Genomic DNA, 22,467 nt, shown 5'->3' on the forward strand with positions numbered 1-22,467 from the left:
CCCCCAACCTTGGTGGCGAAACGCAGGGAACTGAGCGACTCGGAGAAATTCTCCTCGAGGGGGGAGATGTTGACGATCATCAACCTTAAGGGACCAATTTGGGGGTTCAGGGGGGGGTCCCCAAAACTCCACGCCCCCCCCAAATCCCCCCCCCCCCCCAAACCTCACATTTTCGCCGACCCCCCCAGCGAGTTCTGCAGCAGATACGTCAACTTGCTGTTGCGATACGGGACGTGCGGCTCCTGGGGGGGGGTGGTGTTATTTTGGGGGGGGTCCCCAATCCTAAGGACCCCCCCCAAGTTTCGGGGACCCCCCCAAGTTTGGGGACCCCCCCGTACCTTCCTGCAGAGGGCGAGGATGACGAGGCTCAGGGCGGACAGGCTGGAGTTGATGGCCTGGGTCTCGCGCAGCCGCCCCCCCGGGACCCCCCCTTTCTCCAGCCGTTCGCTCCCCGCCAGGTCCACCAGGCTCAGCACCGCTGGGGGGACACCCCGAAACCGGGGGGGTCACCCCGAGAGCCGGGGGGGACCCCAAAAGGAGGGGGGAACCTCCCACAAGAGGGGGGAATCTCCCACAAGGGCTAAGCAGAAGGGGTTTGAGATGGGAAGAGGGGAACCCCAAAAAGGGGGACCCTGAAAAAGGGGGACCCCGGAAGCGTAGCCCTAGAAGTTGGGGTCTGAGATGGGAAATGGGACCCCAAAAATGGTCCCATGTCTCCCCAAACCCGCACAACCCCCAAAAGACCTGTGACCCCCCCAAAAGCATCATGTGACCCCCCCAAAAGCATCACGTGCCCCTCCAACAGGGTCCCATGTACCCTGGGTTCAGGGTACCCCGGGGTTCAAAACAGTCATGTGCCCCCAATGCCCCTCGCGGCCCCCCCAATGTCCTCTGCACCCCCCAAAACCTCTCATGCCCCCCGCAACGTCCTCACCCCCCCCAAAGCCCCTCATGACCCCCCAAATCTACCTCCCCCCTCCCCAGCCGCTCCGTGTCTCCCCACAGCTGCAGCACAGCTCAGTCAGCGGTTCGAGCCCCGTCCGCGGTTCGAGTCCCGCCCGCGGTTCGAGTCCCGCCCGCGGTTCGAGCCCCGTCCCCGGTTCGAGTCCCGCCCGCGGTTCGAGCCCCGTCCGCGGTTCGAGTCCCGCCCGCGGTTCGAGCCCCGCCCGCGGTTCGAGCCCCGTCCGCGGTTCGAGCCCCGCCCGCGGTTCGAGCCCCGCCCGCGGTTCGAGCCCCGCCCGCGGTTCGAGCCCCGCGCGCGGTTCGAGCCCCGTCTGCGGTTCGAGCCCCGCCCGCGGTTCGAGTCCCGCCCGCGGTTCGAGCCCCGCCCGCGGTTCGAGCCCCGCCCGCGGTTCGAGCCCCGCCCGCGGTTCGAGTCCCGTCCGCGGTTCGAGTCCCGCCCGCGGTTCGAGTCCCGCCCGCGGTTCGAGCCCCGTCCGCGGTTCGAGTCCCGCCCGCGGTTCGAGTCCCGCCCGCGGTTCGAGCCCCGTCCGCGGTTCGAGCCCCGCCCGCGGTTCGAGCCCCGTCCGCGGTTCGAGTCCCGCCCGGGGTTCGAGTCCCGCCCGCGGTTCGAGCCCCGCCCGCGGTTCGAGCCCCATCAGCGGTTCGAGCCCCGCCCGCGGTTCGAGTCCCATCAGCGGTTCGAGCCCCGCCCGCGGTTCGAGCCGCGTCCGCGGTTCGAGCCCCGCCCGCGGTTCGAGTCCCGCCCGCGGTTCGAGCCCCGGCCGCGGTTCGAGCCCCGCCCCCGGTTCGAGTCCCGCCCGCGGTTCGAGTCCCGTCCGCGGTTCGAGCCCCGCCCGCGGTTCGAGCCCCGTCCGCGGTTCGAGCCCCGCCCGCGGTTCGAGTCCCGCCCGCTCCCACCCCCCAAAACGGTTCTGCCCCCCCGTGTCCTCACAGGCGCAGCGCAGGTCCCGGCGCGCGTTGCAGCCCTGGATGTGCAGCTGGAACACGCCGTGGCTGCGCGACGAGCGCTCGTTGCTGCCCGTCCTGGCCACGCGGCGCTGGGCGCCCGCCCGCTGCAGCAGCTGCAGCACCTGCGGGCGGACGGACAGACAGACACCCGTGACACTGAGACGTGGGGCCCCTGGGGGGGCAGGGGCCTTCTGGGGGGACATGAGTCCCCTTTGGGGGGGACATGGGACACTTTAGGGGAGCAGGAGACTTTGGGGGGACATGGGACACTTTAGGGGAGCAGGAGACTTTGGGGGGACATGGGACACTTTAGGGGAACATGGACACTTTAGGGGGACAGGAGCCTTTGGGGGGACATGGGACACTTTTTGGAGGGGACAGGAGCCTTTTAAGGGGACACAGGACCCATTTTGGGGGACACGACTCCCCTTTGGGGAGTACAGGGAGTCTTTTTGGGGGCACAGGATGCTTTGGGGGGGTCAGGAGCCTTTCTGGGGACTTGGAACCATGGTGGGGGTCGCAGGAGCAGTTTGGGGGGCTCGGGAGCCGTTGGGGGCAGGGGTGTCCCCCGTGGTCGGGGCTCGGGAGCCGTTGGGGGGGCAGGGGTGTCCCCAGTGGGTCGGGGGCTCGGGAGCCGTTGGGGGGACTCGGGAGCCGTTGGGGGGGCAGGGGTGTCCCCAGTGGGTTGGGGGCTCGGGAGCCGTTGGGGGGGCAGGGGTGTCCCCAGTGGGTTGGGGGCTCGGGAGCAGTCTGGGGGGCTCGGGAGCACCTCGTCGTGGCAGGAGACGGGGACGCGGCGCAGGTTGGGCACGTGCAGCTCCTCGCTGGCCGCGCTGACGCGCCGGATCTCCAGCTCGGCCGGCGGCTCCCCCGGCGCGGCCAGCAGGTCCCGCAGCGACTCGTTGTAGATCTCCAGGTAGCTGGCCCAGAACTCGTACTGGGGATGGGGGGGGGATCCGCGGTGACACCGGGACCCCAAACCCCCCCGGGACCCCAAAACCCCCCCAACGCACCTGCCAGCCGTCCTGCGCCAGGCTCTGGGCGCGGCGGAAGAGGCGCCGCACGGCGCGGGGGGCCAGCCCGGCCGCGCGGGGGTCGCGGGGGTCCGGCCCTCCAGCGTGTGGGTCTTGCCGCTGCCCGTCTGCCCGTAGGCGAAGATGCACACGGGGTACCCGTCCAGCGCCGACTGCGGGCGGGGAGGGGACGTTGCCGAAATCTCCCAAAACATCAGAGAGCGGTGGCAATTTTGGGGGCTCCGCGGGCTCACCTGCACCAGCGCGGCCACCTCGGCGAACACCTCCTCCTGCGTGGCGCCGGGCGGGAACACGCGGTCCAGGGAGAACTCGTGGCGCACGGAGCCGGCGCCGTCGCGGCCCACGCGGGACTGCGGGGGCGGAGTTGGGACACCCCGAAACCTCGCGTTCCCCCGCCCCCCCGTTCCCGCCCCCCGCACCTCCTCCTGGCGGCAGAGCAGCAGCGTCCGCGGGTCGCCGGGGGGGAAGCGCAGCTGCGCCGGAGCCGCCTGCCGCGCCAGCTCCTCGGGCAGCAGCGGCCGCACGCGGCAGAACACCCGGATGTTGCCCTGGAAACGGGGGGATCGCGTTGACGCGCCACCCTTGGGGGGTAACGGGGCCGGTTGGGGCCGGGGGGGTGTTGTGGGCGGGGGGGCAGTTGGCCCCCCGTCCCCACTCGGGCGGAGCTGGAGCCACCACCCGGGGGGCTGAGAAGCGCTTAGAGCTTCTCAGGACGAGGTTTAGGTCCCGGTTCAGGCCCCGCCTTGGGGGGCGGTCGGGTCGATGGTCCTTAGCGCCCCCCCGAGGTGGCTCTATGACTTTCGGGGTGTCTCCCACCCCGCTCACCTTGAGCTCCTGCAGCGCGTTGTGCAGGCTCCGCCGCTCCATCTCCAGCTCGTGCAGCTGCCGGTCGCGCTGCTGCAGCTGCTCCTCGCGCTGCTGCAGCTGCTGCTGGCTCTGCTGCAGCTGCTGCTGGCTCTGCTGCAGCTGCGCCTGGGGGACAACGGGGCGGCGTGGGGGGTGCAATGGGGCGGTGACGGGGGGACAACGGGGCGGCGTGGGGGGTGCAATGGGGCGGTGACGGGGGGACAACGGGGCGGCGTGGGGGGAGCAATGGGGCGGTGACGGGGGGACAACGGGGCGGCGTGGGGGGAGCAATGGGGCGGTGACGGGGGGACAACGGGGCAGCGTGGGGGGAGCAATGGGGCGGTGACGGGGGGACAACGGGGCGGCGTGGGGGGCGCAATGGGGCGGTGACGGGGGGACAACGGGGCGGCGTGGGGGGCGCAATGGGGCGGTGACGGGGGGGACAACGGGCGGCGTGGGGGGCGCCATGGGGCAGTGACAGGGGGACAACAGGGCGGCGTGGGGGGCGCAATGGGGCGGTGACGGGGGGACAACGGGGCGGCGTGGGGGGCGCAATGGGGCGGTGACGGGGGGACAAGGGGGCGGCGTGGGGGCGCAATGGGGCGGTGACGGGGGGACAACGGGGCGGCGTGGGGGGCGCAACGGGGCGGTGACGGGGGGACAACGGGGCGGCGTGGGGGGCGCAACGGGGCGGTGACGGGGGGACAACGGGGCGGCGTGGGGGGCGCAATGGGGCGGTGACGGGGGGACAACGGGGCGGCGTGGGGGGCGCAATGGGGCGGTGTGACGGGGGGACAACGGGGCGGCGTGGGGGGCGCAATGGGGCGGTGACGGGGGGACAACGGGGCGGCGTGGGGGCGCAATGGGGCGGTGATGGGGGGACAACGGGGCGGCGTGGGGGCGCAATGGGGCGGTGACGGGGGGGACAACGGGGTGGCGTGGGGGGCGCAATGGGGCGGTGACGGGGGGACAGCGGGGCGGCGTGGGGGGCGCAATGGGGCGGTGACGGGGGGGACAACGGGGCGGCGTGGGGGGCGCAATGGGGCGGCGTGGGGGGCGCAATGGGGCGGTGACGGGGGGGACAATGGGATCGAGGGACACACTCACCTCCTTCTCTTCCAGCCGGTTGCCCAAGTCCAGGATCTTGGCTTCCGCCTGGGCCACCTCGTCCCCCAGCTCCTTCCTCACGGTGCCCAGCTCCTTCCTCATCGTCCCCAGCTCCTCCTCGAGCTCCTTCCTCATCCTCCCCATCTCGAGCTCGTGCTGCTCCTTGTTCTTCCCCAGCTCCTCCTCGTGCTGTTGTTTCATCCTCGCCAGCTCCTCCTGGCGGGCGACGAGTCCTTCCTCCGCCCTCCTTTTTGGGAGGAAAAGCGGCGTTTAGGGGCGGCGCGCGTTGTTCCGGGGGCTCCGGGGGGGGACTCACCCCAGCTTGCACAGCAGGGTCCGGTTCTCCCGCTCCAAGGCTGCGGCGCGGGCCCGGGAGGCGCCCAGGGCCGCCTGCAGGTCCCCGATCTGCCCCTTCAGGTCCCAGGGGGGGCGTTTGGAGGGGCGGGAGGGGGGGGCAGCACCTGTGGGGACATGGGAGGGGCTGGGGACACCGGGGGACACTCAGGACGGGGGGGGCTGGGACACTCAGGACGGGGGGGGCTGGGACACTCAGGACGGGGGGGGCTGGGGACACGGGGGGACACTCAGGACGGGGGGGGCTGGGGACACGGGGGGACACTCAGGACGGGGGGGGCTGGGACACTCAGGACGGGGGGGGCTGGGACACTCAGGACGGGGGGGGCTGGGGACACGGGGGGACACTCAGGACGGGGGGGGCTGGGGACACCGGGGGACACTCAGGACGGGGGGGCTGGGGACACGGGGGGACACTCAGGACAGGGGGGGCTGGGGACACGGGGGGACACTCAGGACAGGGTGGGGCTGGGACACGGGGGGACACTCAGGACAGGGGGGGCTGGGGACACGGGGGGACACTCAGGACAGGGGGGGCTGGGGACACTCAGGACAGGGGGGGGCTGGGGACACGGGGGGACACTCAGGACAGGGGGGGCTGGGACACGGGGGGACACTCAGGACAGGGGGGGCTGGGGACACGGGGGGACACTCAGGACAGGGGGGGCTGGGGACACGGGGGGACACTCAGGACGGGGGGGCTGGGACACGGGGGGACACTCAGGACAGGGTGGGGCTGGGACACTCAGGACGGGGGGGGCTGGGGACATGGGGGGACACCCAGGACGGGGGGGGCTGGGACACTCAGGACGGGGGGGGCTGGGGACATGGGGGGACACCCAGGACGGGGGGGCTGGGACACCCAGGACGGGGGGGCTGGGGACACTCAGGACGGGGGGGCTGGGGACACTCAGGACGGGGGGGGCTGGGGACACTCAGGACGGGGGGGGCTGGGACACTCAGGACGGGGGGGGGCTGGGACACTCAGGACGGGGGGGCTGGGACACTCAGGACGGGGGGGCTGGGACACTCAGGACGGGGGGGGGCTGGGACACTCAGGACGGGGGGGGGGGCTGGGACACTCAGGACGGGGGGGGCTGGGACACTCAGGACGGGGGGGGGCTGGGACACTCAGGACGGGGGGGGGCTGGGACACTCAGGACGGGGGGGCTGGGACACTCAGGACGGGGGGGCTGGGACACTCGGGACGGGGGGGCTGGGACACTCAGGACGGGGGGGGCTGGGACACTCAGGACGGGGGGGGCTGGGACACTCAGGACAGGGGGGGGCTGGGACACTCGGGACGGGGGGGGCTGGGACACTCGGGACAGGGGGGGCTGGGACACTGGGGGACACTCAGGACAGGGGGGGCTGGGGACACTCAGGACGGGGGGGCTGGGACACTCAGGACGGGGGGGGGCTGGGACACTCAGGACGGGGGGGCTGGGACACTCAGGACGGGGGGGCTGGGACACTCGGGACGGGGGGGCTGGGACACTCGGGACGGGGGGGCTGGGGACACTCAGGACGGGGGGGCTGGGACACTCAGGACGGGGGGGCTGGGGACACTCAGGACGGGGGGGGCTGGGGACATTCAGGACGGGGGGGGGCTGGGACACTCAGGACGGGGGGGCTGGGACACTCAGGACGGGGGGGGCTGGGACACTCGGGACAGGGGGGGCTGGGACACTCAGGACGGGGGGGCTGGGACACTCAGGACGGGGGGGCTGGGACACTCAGGACGGGGGGGCTGGGACACTCAGGACGGGGGGGCTGGGACACCGGGGTCTCAGTCACTCACGCCCCTGCGCTGCAGCGCCGGTCGCCGTCGCCTTTCGGGGAACCGGGGGCGGAACTGGGGGGACAACGTGGGGTTGGCCCAGAGCTGCTGGGCTCCCAGTGCGGGACCAGGACCCGCCCCTCCCCCAGTCCCGGGGCCCGTCCCCCCCCCCGGTCCATCCCATTCCCGCCCCCCCCCGCCCCGGTCCATCCCATTCCCGTCCCCCCCCCGCCCCGGTCCATCCCATTCCCGTCCCCCCCGCCCCGGTCCATCCCATTCCCGCCCCCCCCCCCCCCGGTCCATCCCATTCCCGCCCCCCCCGCCCCGGTCCATCCCATTCCCGTCCCCCCCCGCCCCGGTCCATCCCATTCCCATCCCCCCCCCCGCCCCGGTCCATCCCATTCCCGCCCCCCCCCGCCCCGGTCCATCCCATTCCCGCCCCCCCCCGCCCCGGTCCATCCCATTCCCATCCCCCCCCCCGCCCCGGTCCATCCCATTCCCGTCCCCCCCCCGCCCCGGTCCATCCCATTCCCGCCCCCCCCCGCCCCGGTCCATCCCATTCCCGCCCCCCCCCGCCCCGGTCCATCCCATTCCCCCCCCCGCCCCGGTCCATCCCATTCCCGCCCCCCCCCCGCCCCGGTCCATCCCATTCCCGTCCCCCCCCCCGCCCCGGTCCATCCCATTCCCGCCCCCCCCGCCCCGGTCCATCCCATTCCCCCCCCCGCCCCGGTCCATCCCATTCCCATCCCCCCCCCCCGGTCCATCCCATTCCCATCCCCCCCCCCCGCCCCGGTCCATCCCATTCCCATCCCCCCCCGCCCCGGTCCATCCCATTCCCGCCCCCCCCCGCCCCGGTCCATCCCATTCCCCCCCCCGCCCCGGTCCATCCCATTCCCATCCCCCCCCCCCGGTCCATCCCATTCCCGTCCCCCCCCGCCCCGGTCCATCCCATTCCCGCCCCCCCCCGCCCCGTCCCCGCTCCCGCACCTGCCCGCGCCGCCGCCGCCGCGCTGAGCGCTCTGAGCGGGACTCGCTCCGCCGGCCGCGGGGCGGCCGCGCCGGGCCGGGCCCGTTTCTGTGGGAGCAAAGCGGGGTGAGGCGGGCCCGGGCCGGGCCGGGGGGGCTCCGGGGCGCTCCCCACCTGCGCCGGCGGCCCCGGCGGCTCCTGCGCGGCCGCGGGGCGCTTGGCCCGGCCGGCTCGCAGCGGCAGGAGGGACGCGCTCGGGGCGGCTCTGCCGCGGAGACCGGGACCCGCCGACATCTTCCCGCTCCCTCTTTCAAACTGCCCGTGCTCAGGCACCGCGGCGGGCGGCACGCCCCCCCCGCACGTCTCCTCCAATCGGCGCTCTCCGCTCAGCGCCGCCGGCCAATCCGTGGCGAGAGGAGTGGCCCGGCGCGTCACGTGACGCTGCAACGGTTTCTGCCGCCGGGCGGAACGTCGGCGAGGGGGCAGGACGGGGGGGGGGCTGCCCCCGGGGGGCGATGGGGCTGCCAAATAGTGAGCTATAGGGGGCTATGGGGCTGCCAAATAGTGAGCTATAGGGGGCTATGGGCCTGCCAAATAGTGAGCCTTGTTGGGGGCGATGGGGCTGCCAAATAGTGAGCTAGAGGGGGCTATGGGGCTGCCAAATGGGCGATGCGGCTGCCAAATAGTGAGCTATAGGGGGCTATGGGGCTGCCAAATAGTGAGCTATAGGGGGCTATGGGGCTGCCAAATAGTGAGCCTTGGGGGGGGGGGGCGATGGGGCTGCCAAATAGTGAGCTATAGGGGGCTATGGGGCTGCCAAATAGTGAGCTATAGGGGGCAATGGGGCTGCCAAATAGTGAGCCTTGGGGGGCGATGGGGCTGCCAAATAGTGAGCTATTATAGACAATTGGGCCAAAGAACACGGTATTGAGTGGGTATATCATATTCCATATCATGCACCAGCCTCTGGGAAAATTGAAAGGTGCAATGGTCCCACGGGGATCAGGGGGTCCCACGGGGGTCACGCAGGGTCGGGGGTCCCACGGGGGCCAGGGGGTCCCGCGGGGGTCACGCAGGGCCGGGGGTCCCACGGGGGTCAGGGGGTCCCGCGGGGGTCACGCAGGGCCGGGGGTCCCACGCGGTCCCCCGCGGGTCAGGGGGTCACGCGGGGGTCACGCAGGGCCGGGGGTCCCCCGGGGGTCAGGGGGTCACGCGGGGACGAGGCGCACGCGGAACGGGCGGCAGCGCAGCACGGTGCCCGCGCGCACGCCCAGCCCCGGCAGCGCCCCCGGCGCCGGCGGCTCCAGCCGGAAGTCCCGCAGGATCCGGCCCAGGAACACGAAGAGCTCGGCGCGCGCCAGCCCCGCCCCCGGGCACGCGCGGGCGCCGCAGCCGAACGGGAGCAGCGCGCGCACCGGGGCCCCCGGCGCCAGGAACCGCTCTGGGGGTCAGGGGTCAGGGACCCAGGCGTCCGGGAGGGACCCAGGCGTCCGGGAGGGACCCAGGCATCCGGGAGAGACCCAGGCGTGCGGGAGGGGACCCAGGCGTTCGGGAGGGGACCCAGGAGTGCCCCAGGGACCCAGGCGTTCGGGAGGGACCCAGGCGTCCGGGAGGGACCCAGGCGTCCGGGAGGGACCCAGGAGTTCGGGGGGGACCCAGGTGTTCGGGAGGGACCCAGGCGTGCGGGAGGGACCCAGGCGTTCGGGAGGGACCCAGGCGTTCGGGAGGGGACCCAGGTGTTCGGGGGGACCCAGGCGTTCGGGAGGGACCCAGGTGTTCGGGAGGGACCCAGGCGTTCGGGAGGGACCCAGGCGTGCGGGAGGGGACCCAGGCGTGCGGGAGGGACCCAGGCGTTCGGGAGGGACCCAGGCGTGCGGGAGGGACCCAGGCGTTCGGGAGGGACCCAGGCGTGCGGGAGGGGACCCAGGTGTTCGGGAGGGGACCCAGGCGTTCGGGAGGGACCCAGGCGTTCGGGAGGGACCCAGGCGTTCGGGAGGGACCCAGGCGTCCGGGAGGGGACCCAGGTGTTCGGGAGGGGACCCAGATGTTCGGGAGGGACCCAGGCGTTCGGGCGGGGACCCAGGCGTGTGGGAGGGGACCCAGGTGTTTGGGGGGGACCCAGGCGTTCGGGAGGGACCCAGGCGTTCGGGAGGGGACCCAGGCGTTCGGGAGGGGACCCAGGCGTTTGGGAGGGACCCAGGAGTGCCCCAGGGACCCAGGCGTTCGGGAGGGGACCCAGGCGTTCGGGCGGGGACCCAGGCGTTCGGGAGGGACCCAGGCGTTCGGGAGGGACCCAGGCGTTCGGGAGGGACCCAGGTGTTCGGGCGGGGACCCAGGCGTTCGGGAGGGGACCCAGGCGTTCGGGAGGGGACCCAGGCGTCCGGGAGGGACCCAGGCATGCGGGAGGGACCCAGGCGTTCGGGCAGGGACCCAGATGTTCGGGAGGGACCCAGGCGTTCGGGAGGGGACCCAGGTGTTCGGGAGGGACCCAGGCGTCCGGGAGGGACCCAGGCGTTCGGGAGGGACCCAGGTGTTTGGGAGGGACCCAGGCGTTCGGGAGGGGACCCAGGAGTTCAGGAGGGACCCAGGCGTTCGGGAGGGACCCAGGCGTTCGGGAGGGGACCCAGGCGTTCGGGAGGGACCCAGGCGTTCGGGAGGGGACCCAGGCGTGCGGGAGGGACCCAGGCGTGCGGGAGGGACCCAGGCGTCCGGGAGGGCCCCCCCGGGCTCGGGCCCCGCGTACCCGGCAGAAAGGCGTCGGGGTCGTGCCAGGTGTCGGGGTCCGTCTGGGCAGCCAGGAGGTTGGGGACCAGGACGGACCCGGCCGGGACCGGGACGCCGGCGACGCTGGGGGACGGGGGTTACGGGGACCTGCTGGGATCCACCCACACCCCCGGGGATCTACGGGGATCTGCTGGGGCTGTCGGGGGTTGCTGGGCTTCCCGCTGCTGTAAACTGGTTCCCACTGGTCTAAAGTGGTTCACACTGGTCTAAAGTGGTTCCTACTGGTCTAAAGTGGTTCCTACTGGTCTAAGTGGTTCCTACTGGTCTAAAGTGGTTCCTACTGGTCTAAGTGGGTCACGTCCATTCATACTGGTCTAAAGTGATTCCTATTGGTCTATAATGGTCCGTGCCCGCTCCTACTGGTCTGTGCGGGTCCCAGCGCCCCCCGGTCCATGTTGGTCTGTCCCGGTCCGTGTTGGTCTGTCCCGGTCCGTGCTGGTCTGTCCCGTCCGTGCGGTCCCAGCGCCCCCCCGGTCCGTGTTGGTCTGTCCGGTCCGTGCTGGTCTGTCCCGGTCCATGTTGGTCTGTCCGGTCCATGTTGGTCTGTCCCGGTCCGTGTTGGTCTGTCCCGGTCCATGTTGGTCTGTCCCGGTCCATGTTGGTCTGTCCGGTCCGTGTTGGTCTGTCCGGTCCGTGCGGTCCCAGCGCCCCCCCCGGTCCATGTTGGTCTGTCCCGGTCCGTGTTGGTCTGTCCGGTCCGTGTTGGTCTGTCCCGGTCCGTGTTGGTCTGTCCGGTCCGTGCTGGTCTGTCCGGTCCGTGTTGGTCTGTCCGGTCTGTGCTGGTCTGTCCCGGTCCGTGTTGGTCTGTCCGGTCCGTGTTGGTCTGTCCCGGTCCGTGTTGGTCTGTCCGGTCCGTGTTGGTCTGTCCCGGTCCGTGTTGGTCTGTCCCGGTCCGTGTTGGTCTGTCCGGTCCGTGCGGTCCCAGCGCCCCCCCCGGTCCATGTTGGTCTGTCCCGGTCCGTGTTGGTCTGTCCCGGTCCGTGTTGGTCTGTCCGGTCCGTGTTGGTCTGTCCCGGTCCATGTTGGTCTGTCCCGTCCGTGCGGTCCCCAGCGCCCCCCCGGTCCATGTTGGTCTGTCCGGTCCGTGCTGGTCTGTCCCGGTCCATGTTGGTCTGTCCCGTCCGTGCGGTCCCCAGCGCCCCCCCGGTCCATGTTGGTCTGTCCCGTCCGTGCTGGTCTGTCCCGGTCCGTGTTGGTCTGTCCCGGTCCGTGTTGGTCTGTCCGGTCCGTGTTGGTCTGTCCCGGTCCGTGCTGGTCTGTCCCGGTCCGTGTTGGTCTGTCCCGGTCCATGTTGGTCTGTCCCAGTCCGTTCTGGTCTGTCCCGGTCCGTGTTGGTCTGTCCCGGTCCGTGCTGGTCTGTCCCGGTCCGTGCTGGTCTGTCCCGGTCCATGTTGGTCTGTCCCGTCCGTGCTGGTCTGTCCCGGTCCATGTTGGTCTGTCCGGTCCGTGCTGGTCTGTCCCGGTCCATGTTGGTCTGTCCCGTCCGTGCTGGTCTGTCCGGTCCGTGCGGTCCCAGCGCCCCCCCGGTCCGTGTTGGTCTGTCCGGTCCGTTCTGGTCTGTCCCGGTCCATGTTGGTCTGTCCGGTCCGTGCGGTCCCAGCCCCCCGGTCCCGGTACCTGGTGTGGCGCTCGGCGCGGTGCGGCAGCGCCAGGGGCGCGGGCGGGCGCAGGCGCAGCGTCTCGGTCACCACGGCCCGGAGCAGCGGCAGCCGCGCCGAGTCCCCGGGAGCCGGCGTCCCCGCGGGGCCCAGCGCCCCGGTCAGCTCGGCGCGGAGCCGCGACTGCAGCTGGGACACACATCACACGTGTCACACGTGTCACGTGTGTCACACACATCACACGGGTCACACACATCACACGTGTCACACGTGTCACAGGTGTCACACGTGTCACCCCGGAGCCGGCGTCCCCGCGGGGCCCAGCGCCCCGGTCAGCTCGGCGCGGAGCCGGGACTGCAGCTGGGGACGGGTCACACACGTCACACACGTCACACACATCACACGGGTCACACGTGTCACACACATCACACACATCACACGTGTCACACACATCACACGTGTCACACGTGTCACACACATCACACGGGTCACACACATCACACGTGTCACACACGTCACACGTGTCACACACGTCACACGGGTCACACACGTCACACGGGTCACACACGTCACACGTGTCACACACGTCACACACGTCACACGTGTCACACACATCATAGGAATGTCACATGTGTCACACACATCATAGGAATGTCGCATGTGTCACACACATCACACGTGTCCCACACATCACATGTGTCACACGTGTCACACACATCACACGTGTCACAGGTGTCACACGTGTCACACACATCACATGTGTCACACACATCATAGGAGTGTCACGTGTGTCACACACACCATAGGAGTGTCACGTGTGTCACACACACCATGGGAGTGTCACGTGTGTCACACACACCATAGGAGTGTCACGTGTGTCACACACATCATAGTGTCACGTGTGTCACACACACCATAGGAGTGTCACGTGTGTCACATCCGTCACAGCCCCTGCGGGACACACGGGGCTCCCACCAATGTGGGGACATGGAGGGGACCAAGGAACCGTGTGAGCACACGAGTGTGACACGAATGTGGCACCTTGGGGGGGTGCGGGGACGGCGCTGGACACGGGGGCACACGGGACACGGGGGACATGGGGACACGCGTGGGGACACGGACACGGCTGTGACACATGGACACGCTGTGACACATGGACACGCTGTGACACACGGACACGGCTGTGACACACGGACACGCTGTGACACATGGACACGCTGTGACACACGGACACGGCTGTGACACACGGACACGCTGTGACAGACACGCTGTGACACACGGACACGCTGTGACAGACACGCTGTGACACACGGACACGTCTGTCACACACGACCCCACGCGCCTGTCACACGTGTCACACGTGTCACACACCCCACGCCTGTCACACGTGTCACACGTGTCACACACCCCACGCGCCTGTCACACGTGTCACACACCCCACGCCTGTCACACGTGTCACACGTGTCACACCCCACGCGCCTGTCACACGTGTCACACGTGTCACACACCCCACGCGCCTGTCACACGTGTCACACGTGTCACACACCCCACGCTCCTGTCACACGTGTCACACACCCCGCGCGCCTGTCACACGTGTCACACGTGTCACACACCCCACGCCTGTCACACGTGTCACACGTGTCACACACCCCACGCGCCTGTCACACGTGTCACACGTGTCACACACCCCACGCGCCTGTCACACGTGTCACACACCCCACGCCTGTCACACGTGTCACACGTGTCACACACCCCGCGCGCCTGTCACACGTGTCACACGTGTCACACACCCCACGCCTGTCACACGTGTCACACGTGTCACACGTGTCACACACCCCGCGCCTGTCACACGTGTCACACGTGTCACACGTGTCACACACCCCACGCGCCTGTCACACACGTCACACGTGTCACACACCCCACGCCTGTCACACGTGTCACACGTGTCACACACCCCACGCCTGTCACACGTGTCACACGTGTCACACACCCCACGCCTGTCACACGTGTCACACGTGTCGCACATGTCACACACCCCACGCCTGTCACACGTGTCACACGTGTCACACGTGTCACACACCCCACGCCTGTCACACGTGTCACACGTGTCACACGTGTCACCCCCCGCGCGCGTCACCTCGGGCCGGTGCAGCAGGAAGGCCACGGCCCAGCCCAGCGCGGCCGCCGTGGTCTCGGTGCCCCCGATGAACAGGTCGACCAGGGTCATGTGCAGGCGGGCGGGGCCCAGGGGACCCCCCCGGACGCCGGGGTCCCCTCCCCACAGCGCCCCCAGCACCGTGTCCGCCGGGGGGGACGGGTGTTCCTGCGGGGACACGGGTCAGCGCCGGACGCCGGGGTCCCTCCCGGACGCCAGGGTCCCTCCCGGACACCAGGTTCCCCCGGACGCCGGGGTCCCTCCCGGACGCCTGGGTCCCCCGGACGCCAGGGTCCCTCCTGGACGCCAGGTTCCCCCGGACGCCGGGGTCCCTCCCGGACGCCAGGTTCCCCCGGACGCCGGGGTCCCTCCCGGACGCCAGGGTCCCTCCCGGACGCCAGGGTCCCCCGGACGCCGGGGTCCCCTGACCTGGTGCCGCCTGATCTGCGCCTCCACGAACGCGTCGCGTTTCTCCACCAGGCGCAGCAGCTCCCGCAGCCCCGGGTTGGGCAGCACCTGGGCCGTATGGAGCCCATAGGGACGTTATGGAGCCCATAGGGACCCCCAGGGCCCTGGAGAACCCCCCTACCCATAGAAGCCCTATATCTCCTCTCAGCCCCATAGAAACCCTATAGCTGGGCTGTGTAGAGCCTATAGACCCCCTTTCCAGACCATAGGGATTCTCCCCACAGCCCTATAGGCTCCCCCAGCCCCATAGAGACCCGTTACCCCCCCCATATAGATTGTCCCACCCCCATACAGCCCCCCCTAGCCCCCCATAGAACACCCGTCTCCATATAGACCCCATACTGGCAGCCCCCCCCCCCATACACCCTCTCCAGCCCCATATTGCTCTATAATCCCCCAGCCCCACAGCCCCATAGAGCCCCTATGACCCCCCCAGCCCCATAGAGCCCCTATGACCCCCCCAGCCCCATAGAGCCCCTATGACCCCCCCAGCCCCACAGCCCCATAGAGCCCCTATGACCCCCCCAGCCCCATAGAGCCCCTATGACCCCCCCAGCCCCACAGCCCCATAGAGCCCCTATGACCCCCCCCAGCCCCATAGAGCCCCTATGACCCCCCCAGCCCCACAGCCCCATAGAGCCCCTGTGACCCCCCCAGCCCCATAGAGCCCCTATAACCCCCCCACCCCCCCAGCCCCATAGAGCCCCTATGACCCCCACAGCCCCATAGAGTCCCTATGACCCCCCCAGCCCCATAGAGCCCCTATGACCCCCCCCAGCCCCATAGAGCCCCTATGACCCCCCCAGCCCCATAGAGCCCCTATGACCCCCCCCAGCCCCATAGAGCCCCTATGACCCCCCCAGCCCCATAGAGCCCCTATGACCCCCCCAGCCCCATAGCGCCCCCCCGCCCCGGGCTCACGCGCAGCGGCGGCAGCAGGTCCAGCGCCTGCACGCTGCCCCGCCCCCACACGTCCAGCAGCTCCACCAGGCAGCGCGCGAAGGAGCGAACCTCCCCCTCGGGGGGCAGCTGGGGGGCCCGGACGCCTGGGTCCCCTCTGGGCACCCCGGGCGCCCGGGTTCCCCCCCGCCCCCAGCTCCAAAGGTACAGCCCCGGACGCCTGGGTCCCTCCCCAGGCGCCTGGGTCCCCCAAAAGAACAGTCATTCACCCCCCCCGCCCAAGACACATCCCCAGACACGCGGGTCCCCCCGAACTCCTGGGTCCCCCAAAAGAACAGTCATTTGCTCCCCCAAAACACATCCCCAGACGCCTGGGTCCCTCCCGAACTCCTGGGTCCCTCCCGAACTCATGGGTCCCTCCCCCAAATCTCTGGGTCCCCCCCGGACGCCTGAGTCCCCCCGAACTCCTGGGTCCCTCCCCCAAATATCTGGGTCCCTCCCGGACGCCTGGGTCCCCTAAAAGGACAGTAATCCGCCCCCCCAAGACACAATCCTAAACTTCTGGGTCCCTTCCCCACATCTCTGGGTCCCCCCGGACGCCTGGGTCCCCCGAACTCCTGGGTCCCTTCCCCACATCTCTGGGTCCCCCCGGACGCCTGGGTCCCCCCGAACTCCTGGGTCCCTTCCCCACATCTCTGGGTCCCCCCGGACACCTGGGTCCCCCCGAACTCCTGGGTCCCTTCCCCACATCTCTGGGTCCCCCCGGACACCTGGGTCCCCCCGAACTCCTGGGTCCCTCCCCCACATCTCTGGGTCCCCCCGGACGCCTGGGTCCCCCACCAGGTCCCCGAAGAGGAGGCGGCCGATGGTGCTGCAGGTGTGGAAGGCGAAAATCTCAAAGGGGTCCAGGGGGGCCCCCCCGTGGGAACGCAGCTCCTGGGGGGAGGGGCGGAGGGGGTTGGGGTCGCCAGGGGGGTGCTGGGGGACCCCGGGGGGTGTTGGGGTCCCTGAGGGTGATTTCGGGGCGCGGGGGGGCTGGTTGGGGGGTGATTTGGGGGTCCGGGGTCTCACCTCGCACAGCAGCGCCGCCTGGTGGCTCAGGAGGGGCTGCAGCCGCCCCCCCGCCCTGCCCAGCGCCCCCCGGGCGGCCGCGCGCTGGGAGCGCCACCCCGGGGACCCCCCCCCGAGAGCCAGGTCCTGCCCCCCCCGCGACACCAGCGACCCTGCGGGACACGGGGACACGGGGGGGACACGGGGACATGGGGGACACGGGGACATGGGGGGGACACGGGGACATGGGGAACATGGGGGGGACACGGGGGGACACGGGGACACGGGGAACATGGGGGGGACACGGGGACACGGGGGGGACACGGGGACATGGGGGGGACACGGGGACATGGGGGGGACACGGGGACACGGGGACACGGGGGGGACACGGGGACATGGGGGGGACACGGGGACATGGGGAACATGGGGGGGACACGGGGACATGGGGGGGACACGGGGGGACACGGGGACATGGGGGACACGGGGACATGGGGGACACGGGGGGACACGGGGACATGGGGACATGGGGGGGACACGGGGACATGGGGAACATGGGGGGGACACGGGGACATGGGGGGGACACGGGGGGACACCGGGGACACGGGGACACGGGGGGGACACGCGGTCGGGGGGGTGGGGTGGCCACCAACCCCCCCACGTCAGGGGCACCCCCAGAGCTGCCCCCTCCTCCCCCAGAACCCCCCAGTTCCCCCCCCTTTCGCACCCACATCACCCCATAGGGACCCCCCCCACCCCTGGGGACCCCCCAGAACCGCCTCCCCCAGCCACCCACACACCCCTGGGACCCCCCCCGAGTCACCCCAGGGACCTCCAGCCCCCCCCACCCCATAGGGCCCCCCCCATACCCAAGTAACTTGGGGGGCGCCCCATCCAGACCCCCCAGTTCCGCGCCAGCGCCTCCCGGATCGTGCCCACCGAGCTCAGCACCAGCACGTCTGGGGGGAAACGGGGGGCTGGGGGGACCCCAAAACGGGGGGGGGCCCCAAAACACGGGGGGGCCCCAAAAAGGGAAGGGAAGGTTGGGGAGTCCCGAGGGGGCGGACGGGGGGGGACCCCAAAGGGGTGATTTGGGGGTTGGGGGGGTCAAGCTGGGGAGACAGTTTTGGGACAGTAACTTGGGGGGTGGACAGTAATTTGGGGGGGTCGGGAGGGGCGCGTTCTGGGGTGTTTGGGGTAATGGGGGGGTCAGGTTTGGGGTCCCAGGGTGTAATTTGGGGGTGGGGGGGCGGGGGTGTTTGGGGCAATGGGGGGTCAGGTTTGGGGTCCCAGGGTGTAATTTGGGGGTGGGGGGTTGGGGGTGTTTGGGGCAATGGGGGGGTCAGGTTTGGGGTCCCAGGGTGTAATTTGGGGGTGGGGGGGCGGGGGTGTTTGGGGCAATGGGGGGGTCAGGTTTGGGGTCCCAGGGTGTAATTTGGGGGTGGGGGGGCGGGGGTGTTTGGGGCAATGGGGGGGTCAGGTTTGGGGTCCCAGGGTGTAATTTGGGGGTGGGGGGGGCAGGGGTGTTTGGGGCAATGGGGGGGTCAGGTTTGGGGGTCCCAGGGTGTAATTTGGGGGTGGGGGGCGGGGGTGTTTGGGGCAATGGGGGGGTCAGGTTTGGGGTCACTCACCGCGCCCCCCCCGCGCATGCGCAGGACGGGCCCGTGTCCTCGCGCCAGGCGGCCCAGGTGCAGCGCCCCCTGCGGGTGCAGCAGGTGCAGCGCCCCCCCCCAGGGAGCCCCCCGGGACCCCCAAATCCCCAGAGCCCCCCCCGGGCCCCCCCCGCCCCCAGCAGCAGCAGCAGCAGCAGCAGCAGCAGCAGCGCGGCCGCCATGGTCTGGGGGGGCCCCCCGGGGAGCCCCGTATTGAGGGGAGCGCAAGCCCCGCCCCTTGGAACCACGCCCCGAGAAGCCCCGCCCTCCGGAGCCCCACCCCCGAGAAAAGCCCCGCCCCCAAAGCCACGTGCCCCTCACGGAGCCCCGAAGCCCCACCACTAGGAGCCTTGCCTTCCCTAAAGCCCCGCCCTCCCCAAGCCCCGCCCCCCTGAAGCCCCGCCCCTTGTCCCCCCAGCGAGTTGAGCGGGGTCAAAATCGAGACGTTTGTCCCCAAAATACAGAAATTCCTCCCCAAATCAAAGCTCAGGTTCGTGTCCCCCCCCCCAGTTCCCCCCAAACTCGGGGGGTGTCAACAACCATTTACTGGGGGAACACCGGGGGGTCCCCATTGTGGGGGTCCCCGTGGTGGGTCTGACTCATGACGGGGTCCCTGGGGGGGTCCCCATTGTGGGGGGGCCCCATTTGGGTGACGGCTCCCCAATGGGATGCGGGTCCAGGGGAGGGGGGGGTGTCTCACTGGGGGGTCCCGGGAGGACGGGGGGGGTCTCTCTTGGGGGGGACCCCCAAACACCCCACATGCCCCTCTTCCCCCCGCCCCGGGGAACAAGGGACCCCCCAAAGCCAGCCCGGGGGGGCAGGGACCCCCCGAGTCCTGGGGACGCTCCGGGCATGGGGGACCCCCCCGGGGTTGGGACATGGGGACAGTGTCCCCACGGGGGGAGGGGCCACGGGGACAGCACGGGGGGGACACAAGGACATTGGGGGGGGACAAGGACAGTGCGTCATGGGGGACAAGGACGGGGGGGAGGGACCTGCGTCATGGGGGAGGACAAGGACACCGGGGGGGGACAAGGACACTGGGGGGGGGACAGCACGGGGGGTGGGGGGACATGGGAGGGGAGTGGGGGGGGTCCCCAGGGGTCCGGGGGGGTTGGGGGGTCCTGGGGGTTCCAGGGACAACGTGGGGGACATGAGGGGACATGGGGGACATCACTCAGGGTCACCGGGGGGCTCTGGGACCCGGGGGGTCATTCGGGGTCACTGGGACACGGGGGGACATCACTCAGGGTCACTGGGGGCTCTGGGACCCGGGGGGTCATTCGGGGTCACTGGGACATGGGGGGACATCACTCAGGGTCACTGGGGGCTCTGGGACCCGGGGGGTCATTCAGGGTCACTGGGACATGGGGGGACATCACTCAGGGTCACTGGGGGGCTCTGGGACCCGGGGGGTCATTCGGGGTCACTGGGACATGGGGGGACATCACTCAGGTCACTGGGGGGCTTCTGGGACCCGGGGGGTCATTCGGGGTCACTGGGACATGGGGGGACATCACTCAGGGTCACCGGGGGGCTCTGGGACCCGGGGGGTCATTCGGGGTCACTGGGGACCCGGGGGGCCATGGGGACAAGTTCCCACCCCGAGGGGACCGTGGGGACATCGGGGACACAACGACACGGACACGATCTGCGGCGGCTCCTTGTTGAGCATTTGGGGACACGCTGGGGGCCACGGCCCCCCGGCGGTGACAATGGGGGGGCGGTGGCCTCACTGTCCCCCGAAAATGTCCTCGTTGTAAACGACCTGCGAGCGCTTGTCCCGGTGCGACCCCTTGGCGCTGTCTTCACCGCTGGGGCGGGGGGGCGGGGGGGGTCAGGGGTCCCCAAAGCACCCGCTCCCCCCCAGGTCCTTGTGGGACCCACATGTGCCCAGGGTCCCCCCCAACCCCGAGGTCCCCCCATGTCCCCCCCAACAGGGACCCCCAACCCCCACCTCGGTGCCCAAGACCCCCCCCAGACACCCCCTGTATTGTCCGCACCCCCCCAGGGACCCCCCCAGGATCCCCCATGTCCCCTCGGTCCCCCCCCGACCCCCACAAACCCGCAGGGACCCCCAAGAACCCCCCAACCCGCAACTGCTCATCCTGCACCCCCCCGTGCAGCCACTGAAACGGGGGGGTCAGGGACCCCAGACCCCCCCAGACCCCCCCGAGTCTCACCCAGGGACCCCAGACCCCCCCCAGGCCCCCCGAGTCTCACCCAGGGACCCCCAAAACCCCCCCAGCCCCCGAGTCTCACCCAGGGACCCCAGACCCCCCCCAGCCCCCCGAGTCTCACCCAGGGACCCCAGACCCCCCCAGCCCCCCCGAGTTTCACCCAGGGACCCCAAACCCCCCCCAGCCCCCCGAGTCTCACCCAGGGACCCCAGACCCCCCCAGACCCCCCGAGTCTCACCCAGGGACCCCAACCCCCCCAGGACCCCCAGACCCCCCCCAGGACCCCCAGATCTCACCCAGGGACCCCCAGAGCGACTTCCCGGTGGCCGCGTCCAGCAGCGGCTGCTTGCGGGCGTACTGACCCGCAGCTGCACGTCCTGCACCACGGCCCCGTGCAGCTGCCGAAATGGGGGGGTCAGGGACCCGGAACAGACCCCCAACCCCCCCTGACCCCCCCCGAGCCCCCCTGACCCCCCCAAACCCCCCCAAACCCCAGGGATTCCCCCAACCCACAGCTGCACGTCCTGCACCACGGCCCCGTGCAGCTGCCGAAATGGGGGGTCAGGGACCCGGAACAGACCCCCAAACCCCCCTGAACCCCCCAAACCCGCAGCTGCACGTCCTGCACCACGGCCCCGTGCAGCTGCCGAAATGGGGGGTCAGGGACCCGGAACAGACCCCCTGACCCCCCAAACCCACCGACCCTACCCCAAAAACCCCAGGGATCCCCCCAACCCACAGCTGCACGGCAGCTGCACCCCCACCCTGTGCAGCTGCCGAAATGGGGGGGTCAGGGACCCCAACACCCGCCCCGAGACCCCTTAACCCCCCCCCCCCAAACTCCATCCCCCATTCAGCTGGGGAAACTTGGGGGGTCACTGGGGGAACACCCCCAAACCCCCTGAGAACCAACGACCCCCCAGACAACCCCACAGCCCCCCCGGATGCCCAAACCTGCCCCATGGGGAGACTCAGACACCCCCAACCCCCTGGGGCCCCCCAAAACCCCCTGGGGACCCCCAAACCCCCGAGGGCCCCCAGCCCCGTCCCCCCCCACCTCGGCCATGGCCTGATCCGCCGACTCCATCTTCTCGTAGGTGACGAAGGCGCAGCTGGGGGGCGGGGCAACGCGGTGGGCGGGGCCACAGAGGCCACACCCCCTCCCACAGTCCTCTGGACTCAGCCCCCCCCCCCTTTTCAGCCTCATGGCTCCACCCACACGGTTTAGCCCGCCCCTAAGTTGTGTCCCCACCCACAGCTTAGCCCTGCCCTTAAGTTGTGGCCCTGCCCACACGGTTTAGCCCCGCCCCTAAATTGCAGCCACACCCACAACTCCTGGCCCCACCCACACAGTTTAGCCCCACCCCTAAGTTGCAGCCCCACCCACACAGTTTAGCCCCGCCCCTCAAGTTGTGGCCCTACCCACAAAACTTAGTCCCGCCCACTGACCCACCCAAGTTCTGGCCCCGCCCCAGGACCCCCACCCATGACTCTAAGCCACACCCACAAGTCGTGGCTCCACCCAGTTTGACTCCACCCACAAGCTTTAGCCCACCCCCTCATTTGGGGGTGTGTCCAAATCCAGGTCAATGACCCCACCCACCTTGAGCCCCGCCCACTTGGGGCGTGTCCCGGGGTGTCACTCAACCCATTCATCCCACAACCCCTCCCCCGTAGCCACGCC

General features: G+C 70.7%; 2 protein-coding genes and 1 pseudogene across 3 annotated transcripts; all 3 read right to left on the bottom strand.

Annotated features, from left to right (window-relative positions):
• Nucleotides 1-8: 8 nt before the first annotated feature.
• Nucleotides 9-8,480, bottom strand: LOC309452705 (kinesin-like protein KIFC1; the record flags this gene model as incomplete). Its single annotated transcript, XM_082077351.1, is given in 15 exon segments — nt 9-84; nt 169-242; nt 339-478; nt 1,895-2,033; nt 2,681-2,848; nt 2,925-3,025; nt 3,028-3,097; nt 3,179-3,295; nt 3,365-3,493; nt 3,771-3,917; nt 4,899-5,145; nt 5,215-5,359; nt 7,054-7,107; nt 8,020-8,107; nt 8,174-8,480. Coding segments are annotated over 15 exon segments (1,815 nt in total), but the record flags the coding sequence as incomplete, so codon positions are not given.
• Nucleotides 8,481-9,069: 589 nt separating this feature from the next.
• Nucleotides 9,070-19,175, bottom strand: LOC309452706 (steroid 21-hydroxylase-like; the record flags this gene model as incomplete). Its single annotated transcript, XM_082077352.1, has 10 exons — nt 9,070-9,440; nt 10,743-10,846; nt 12,401-12,570; nt 14,519-14,704; nt 14,966-15,052; nt 15,926-16,033; nt 16,745-16,840; nt 16,976-17,127; nt 17,821-17,910; nt 19,151-19,175. 10 exons carry the CDS (start codon nt 19,173-19,175, stop codon nt 9,208-9,210), a joined length of 1,251 nt encoding a protein of 416 aa, XP_081933478.1. The 3' UTR covers nt 9,070-9,207.
• Nucleotides 19,176-20,255: 1,080 nt separating this feature from the next.
• Nucleotides 20,256-21,990, bottom strand: LOC309452707 (negative elongation factor E-like; annotated as a pseudogene). The gene is made up of 3 exons (XR_014186717.1): nt 21,841-21,990; nt 21,080-21,181; nt 20,256-20,417 (listed from the first exon to the last, which is right to left on the bottom strand). The product of XR_014186717.1 is annotated as a negative elongation factor E-like (transcript).
• Nucleotides 21,991-22,467: the final 477 nt, after the last annotated feature.

This window comes from Streptopelia decaocto (assembly GCF_964273445.1).
Source record: "Streptopelia decaocto genome assembly, contig: HAP1_SCAFFOLD_2102, whole genome shotgun sequence".
NCBI lineage: Eukaryota > Metazoa > Chordata > Aves > Columbiformes > Columbidae > Streptopelia > Streptopelia decaocto.